The sequence below is a fragment of the Panicum virgatum genome, chromosome 1K (genome assembly GCF_016808335.1).
Source record: "Panicum virgatum strain AP13 chromosome 1K, P.virgatum_v5, whole genome shotgun sequence".
Taxonomy (NCBI): Eukaryota; Viridiplantae; Streptophyta; class Magnoliopsida; order Poales; family Poaceae; genus Panicum; species Panicum virgatum.
The window spans coordinates 39,038,544-39,044,752 of record NC_053136.1 but is presented as its reverse complement, the minus strand read 5'-3'; the positions used below and the strand labels follow the sequence as shown (position 1 = coordinate 39,044,752).

The window sequence follows — 6,209 nt, the reverse complement described above, 5'->3', positions numbered from 1 at the left end:
CTTATACTTTCACCTTCATATCTTTTACTTCTTTTTATATTTCATCACAGATTAATGCATAGAGCAGTTTCATCGTCACAGTCGGTTGCCGATAGATTCAACAGCTACAATACATGTCTCTGTTCTGAAATAGATACTTTAACTTTGGGGCCCTTTATTGTCCGGAAAATATAGGCTACACCATAAACCCATGTCGACTGTGTGTTCTCTGTACACACTGGGCGGCAAGCCTTTAATAAGTGGATCCACAAACACATGTCTGTCATTCTTTTACTCAATGCATTTCAACATAATTCCGGACTTTCTCCTTTACAACGTATAACTTTGTGTCAATGTGTTTGGCACCACACTTGACTCGTTGTCATAGGAGCAAACTACTTAAATGGTTATCGCTATTGTCAACCATTATCAAAACTCCGGGTACATGTTCCTTTAACCATTTTGCCTGTCCCTCGGCCTCGTATCATGCTATACCATGTTTTTGCATCACATTGATGTTAATTGATTAATTTTGGAGATTTTCCACACAAAAACTCCAAGTGTGAAAGTTAGCGACAATTGTGGATTTCGCTATATATTTCACAAGCTCTATTTTTGTACTCACAACCCTTTGAGAGCACTAGTTATTTCTTTCTTAGCATGAGGCCGATATTCTCAATTTCATTCCAGTGATCTATATCTGGATTGACCTTTTGCCAAAATAACCCGGATACATGAACTATGTCAGGGTAAATTCTTTACTTGCGCGCTCATAAAACTTCCAACAGCTAAAGCTTATGGAACCATTTCCGTCTCTCATTGGTTCCTGGAACACTAACATTTCCAAAACTATTACCCTTGACGATAGGAACAGGCGTAGGATTACTCATATGCATACTTCATCTCTTTAGAATCTTTTCTAAGTATGCATTTGTTGTAACCACAATACCCCTTTCTTTTTATCTCAATGAGTTTCAATTCTTAGAACGAAAACCAACCACCGAGATCAAAACTTGAGGACAAGAATTCTTTATCTGAAATAGCATATTAACACCACTACTATTGGGTAGGGTGTTATCTTTAAGTTGTGGAAATAAAATTTCCCATTCTTTAACTTTCTTTAAAATTTTCCTTAAAACTATTGTCCTCCTCAATCTCTTTAAACCCAAATTTTCTTACTATTTTTATGAACTTTAGACACCACCATCTCAAGGCTTTAAATGGGTTTCTTATTGTGGTATCTCATATATTCTTTCTTTCCATGACAAAACGTCAAGTAGTGTCATGTAAACATTTTTTCTCTTTGTGTGAAACTTTTGTCACAAGCCTTACGTTATATCTTTCACCATTCCCTCTAGAGTCACATTTCTCTTTGTAGGTCCATTACAACCAACTGTGATGACTCTTTTAGGAATCATTTTCCTTTTCCATGGACTTAGCCCATAGAATTCTCGTGACTTCTTCAAATGAGGTGGAATCAACCTCCATTTCTTTTCTTGGCACATTGTTTTATGTATAGGGCTGTTGTTGCTCTTTGCCAAAAAAACAATGGACTCTATAGGCTCTTGCATAACAAGACCCTTCTTTACTTTATTCATTTTATTTAAAAAGCTAACAACATGTGTTGTATACAACATCAACAAGTATGAGAAACTTATTGCTCCTGAATCATCGAAGTGGACACACATTCCTACTTCTCTTCAAGGCTTAGGTCTCTACATACCATGCTCCCCCAGACTATTCCATCTTCTGTAAAGATGGCATATCAGTAAATCTCTTGTTTGGGTTCCATCTGTTAAAGACTTTATATATGCTCTGAAGCACCGTCTTACTATCTTTGAGGGTTATCCAGTATGAATACTAAAATTTAGCTATTTCTTTATATAGGGGTATCAGTATAGTGACCATTACACTCCCCCTGACGGTCACATTCATTCTTTAATAGATCATCTCTTGCTTTCAATGCACATTACAGGGGAGTATCTGTATTAACTGACTCATCTCCCCCTCGAAATGTGGCTTGAACTTTTCTGCCACAATTTCGAAAACTATTTACAACTTTTGTGAATGAGTAAATTTCAATTACTTACTTCATTCACATGATTACGTCATGTAGAACAAAGTAATTCTTAGTTCGTATGGGAGTACTTTTAACTCATTTCACTTTAAGAACTCAACATAGTCATTTATTTCATATGACAGTTCTTTTTCCTCGTTTCACTTTAAGACCTTTTGCAAGTCACGCTCGCATATCACTCTTATCTTGAGGTTCGTATGTAACTTTTCATTCTTTTTAAACTCATTGAGTGCTTAATCACTGTGACACAATGGAAGTGCCCAATCAATTCTAGAATAGCAAAGCTACTCCTAACTTTTCTTCCAGTATGAGATAAACCAGCACATGAGTCATCACAACTTTCTCCTGCCATACAGGATTGGCACTATGCCAACTTTACCCCGTCATGCGGGTATTATTTCATACTTTTCCAGACATAAATGTCAGAATTGGCTCATATCAAATTCAGAAATAAATCTGAATATTCCATAACACACATGCTTAATCCGACGTTGGTCAAATTAAACATGTATGAGTTATCACAACTTTGAATAAACTCAAAATAAATCCTACTTGATAGAGAGTACATAAGAGATATTTCTCAATACGATCTCTTATTGCTCTATCTTCTTTTCTTGGATCAACATGTATAATTACTTTTCTTTTCAAGCCATTCTTTAAAAAGAATACACTTTCTCATGCGATGGTCTTCTTTCTTTTTGAGTCACAGGTAATCAGTTCATGTTCTTTTATCCCTTCAAGAAGGACTACACGCAAAACTTTGTCTGAAAAGACAATAATTAAAACTTTAAGTTCTATTCTATATCACCGTTGGGCAGAAATAGAATCAAACATCTTTATTTTACATTAATTTCATATCACCGTTGGGCAGATACGAAATTAACATATGAAAAACTCAAATAAACTTTAAAACCATATATCTGCTCCTCAAAATTAAATCCTCCCATTGGTTCGAATTTAATTAGAGGATAATCAACTTTATTGTATCGCAAACTAGAAAATACATTTCTCTAGTTTGAGAGCAGTTCTTTAGCTATTCTCTGAAAGTGGTCATTTTGGTGCAATATTTAACCAGAGACTTTAAACTTTAAGCTATAACTCATAAAAAAAACTTATAATATTGTTACCATCAACGTTGGTCAGAAAATAACAATACTATAATTAACTTTAGATTTCTCTCCTTTGAGAATTATCTTTATGATTCCAATGATGCTCAACTTTGAGACTTCAAATGACAGAACAATGCTTAAACTGAACTTTGACTTTAAACAGCGAAAGCTTTTCTATCTTATACCCACAGGGAAAAACTCATTTAAGACTTTTAGACCATTCATCCAATTAAATCTTCTCGTTGGTTCTGATTTAATTGGAAGATAGCAACTGTATAACAGCGGAAATCTTTTCATTTCTTTATGGTAGTGGAAAACTTTTCTTTCTTTTTAGAAGTATTCTTTTGGCTTTACTTTTCTCTAATTGATTTTCCCGTTGGTTCCAAAAAATTAGAGATAACCATCAAAACTAGACTTAATTCACAAGTCTCACTGTGCACATATTTGGCCCAGCAGCGTGCAGCGCTACAGCATCCCAAAACCGTGTTCGCTCAGCTTGTATGCCTCTGCACAGCTCGGGCTCGGCTCTCCACTTTCTTTTGCGTGCACGCAGCCCAGCCAACGCTCGTGGCCCACTCAGCTGCTCACACGCAGCACCTGGCGGCCCAGTCTGCTGCTCTCAGCTTGGCTCGGCCCAGTAGAAGCGCAGCACAGCTCGCCTAGGCTTTCAGCGCGTGCGCCGTTGACTGCCATCCGACGGCCGAGCGTTGATTTCGCTGGATCAAAAACACCTCCAGCCGACCGACTCCTCCCAAAACCCTAGACCACTCTTTCCCTCTCCTCTCTCTCTGTTGCCACCGAGCGGCGGCTGGCCTTTCTGCTTCCTCCCCCCGGCGGACCAGCGCGTGCAACGCCGGTATGCCGCCAGGTCCGGGCACCTGTCCAAGGCCGGCGACCTCGGAGCGAGCGTCTCTCTTTTCTCTATCTTCCTTGTGCACAGCGAGCGGTGGCCTCTGGCCGGAGGAGTAGTGGCGCCGCCGTCGGCCTGCGCCGTCATGCCGCGGCAGGCCGGCCGCCACGCCATGGCCGCACGCATGGCCGGACCTTTCTTTCTTCTTTCTTTCATCCTCCCCCTTTCTCTCTGTTGCACAGCGCACCGAGTCGTGGCCGTCCTTTGGGGACTCGTCAGAGTCGGTGGCGGCGCCGCCACCGACCCCCTCGCCGGCGCGCGCGCTCACCTATGTGCGAGCGCGCTGCCGTCGAGCGGCTTGGCGGTGGTGCCCTTTGCGGAGTCCGCGCGCACGCGCCCCCAGCGGCGAGCAGCACCTGTACTTTGTACCGCGCCCCGGCAAGCGGCGGCGGCGGCGGTCTGTGCCGCACAACGGTGGTGATGGTGGCTGGCAAGATCCAGGTAGGATCTGGGCCCCTTTCGCTTTGCTAGGGTTAGGGTTAGGCAAGACCCGTTCTGTGTTCTTCGATTTGAATCGAGGTTTTCTTTCTTTTGTCTTTGTTTCTTTCGATTCATGAACGAATCCTCTTTTTTTTTCGATCTCAATCTACATCACTAGATCGGCTCTTGATGCCATTGCTAAAACTATTGGATCGACTAGGGCGTAGATCGAGTGGTTAAAGTGTTCTCTGTTGGTGAAATCACCTTGCTCGTAGCCCCTCCATGGCGTGTCCCGCACTGAAGATCCGCTCAGGGGCGGCGACGGCCGGTGCAGTGGAGACGCGACGTGGTGGTGACGGCGCTCCGGCGATGGCATGGTGGCGCTTCCCGCCGCTGCAGCCTCCCTCTCTGATCGGGTTAGGGTTTTGAGGTGGGGAATAGCGGCGACAGGCGAACCTCGTGTCTAGAGCCATCAGTCCCCACCTCCTCTTTATAGGCTGCGCGACGGGGGCCCACCAGCCTCGTCTTGGGCTGGGCCCCCGATCAGGGCGCAAGGTCAAGGGGCCAGTTGGCCGTTGGGCCAACTGGTGGAGATCAATTCCAACAACTTCACTATAGCAACAACGACTCTCTTATTCTTTATTCGACGGCATGCATGATTATACATGCATGAGAGTTACATTCTACTGCATCAAGCACACACGGACATACATTCATCACACGCACAATTGCATACATGCATCCTTTATTGTTGAACCCATACTTTTACCGATCGACTGCTTATTATTACTTTATTAGCTAGGTAGGTCGTGTACGTAGTCTTAGTAGTAGTAGTAGTACATGGCAACGAGGCCGTACGTGCAGCTAGATTGTTCATTCAGTCGTGGACCTCGACGAACTCCGGGCGGTACATGGGCTCCGGGATCTCGTCGGGGCGCGAGCAGCAGCGGCAGCCGCCGTAGTAGCCGCGGTTGCAGCACCCCCACCGGCAGTACCCGCCGCCGCCGCCGTGGCCAGGGTAGCCACCGCCCCCGCGCCGGCCGCCGCCGGGGTAGCCGCCTCCTCCGCGCCAGCCGCCGCCGGGGTAGCCGCCGCCGCGGTGGTAGTCCTGCACGCCGGCCTGCTTGCTCTCCTCCTCCTTCGGCTCTGCACAGAAAATATTATTGTGAGCCGAGCAGCTTCGAAATGAAAGCTAGCTAGCTAGCTACTTAGCTTGTTGGAGACTTATTTTATTAGAGTGCGTGTGCATGGACTCACGGGTGTGCTCGTTGTTAGCTGAGGCGACAAGGAAAGCAGCAGCGAGCAGGAGCGCGAGCACTAGGAGCGCCTTGGACGCCATGGTTTCGCTTCTCTCTCGATCTGCAAATTACTTAAGCGGTGAATCAGCTGCGAGTGTGTGATGAGAAGCTACGAACCAAGCGTATTTATAGGGCACAAGGAAGGGGATAGGGATTGCAGGCTAGACCAGTGCCTGTTTGGCTGGCCCCATGGATGCTTGAATGAGGCGTTCGGAGTTGGGAGATGAACGACATTAACGATGCCCTCGATCGTGCTTGCAAGTAGCAGCGCAGCCAGTTGCTGCAGGGTGCAGGGATCGATCTGCCAGAGTGCCCGTTGAAATCTCTCTCTCTCTCTCTCTCTCTCTCTCTCTCTCTCAGGAAATTAAACATGGGTCCCTCCATGCATGCAGCATACCAAGTTTGACCGCATGGGA

General features: G+C 44.9%; 1 protein-coding gene across 1 annotated transcript; it reads right to left on the bottom strand.

Moving 5' to 3' along the window:
* Positions 1-5,108: 5,108 nt before the first annotated feature.
* Positions 5,109-5,932, bottom strand: LOC120706748 (glycine-rich cell wall structural protein-like). The gene is made up of 2 exons (XM_039991464.1): positions 5,753-5,932; positions 5,109-5,641 (listed from the first exon to the last, which is right to left on the bottom strand). Exons 1-2 carry the CDS (start codon positions 5,832-5,834, stop codon positions 5,373-5,375), a joined length of 351 nt encoding a protein of 116 aa, XP_039847398.1. The 5' UTR covers positions 5,835-5,932; the 3' UTR covers positions 5,109-5,372.
* Positions 5,933-6,209: the final 277 nt, after the last annotated feature.

Coding starts and splice junctions, on each gene's coding strand:
- LOC120706748 (XM_039991464.1), bottom strand. CDS start 5,834: ATGGCGTCCAAGGCGCTCCTAGTGCTCGCGCTCCTGCTCGCTGCTGCT. Junction 5,642..5,752: donor AGCTAACAACGAGCACACCC/GTGAGTCCATGC, acceptor TTTTCTGTGCAG/AGCCGAAGGAGGAGGAGAGC.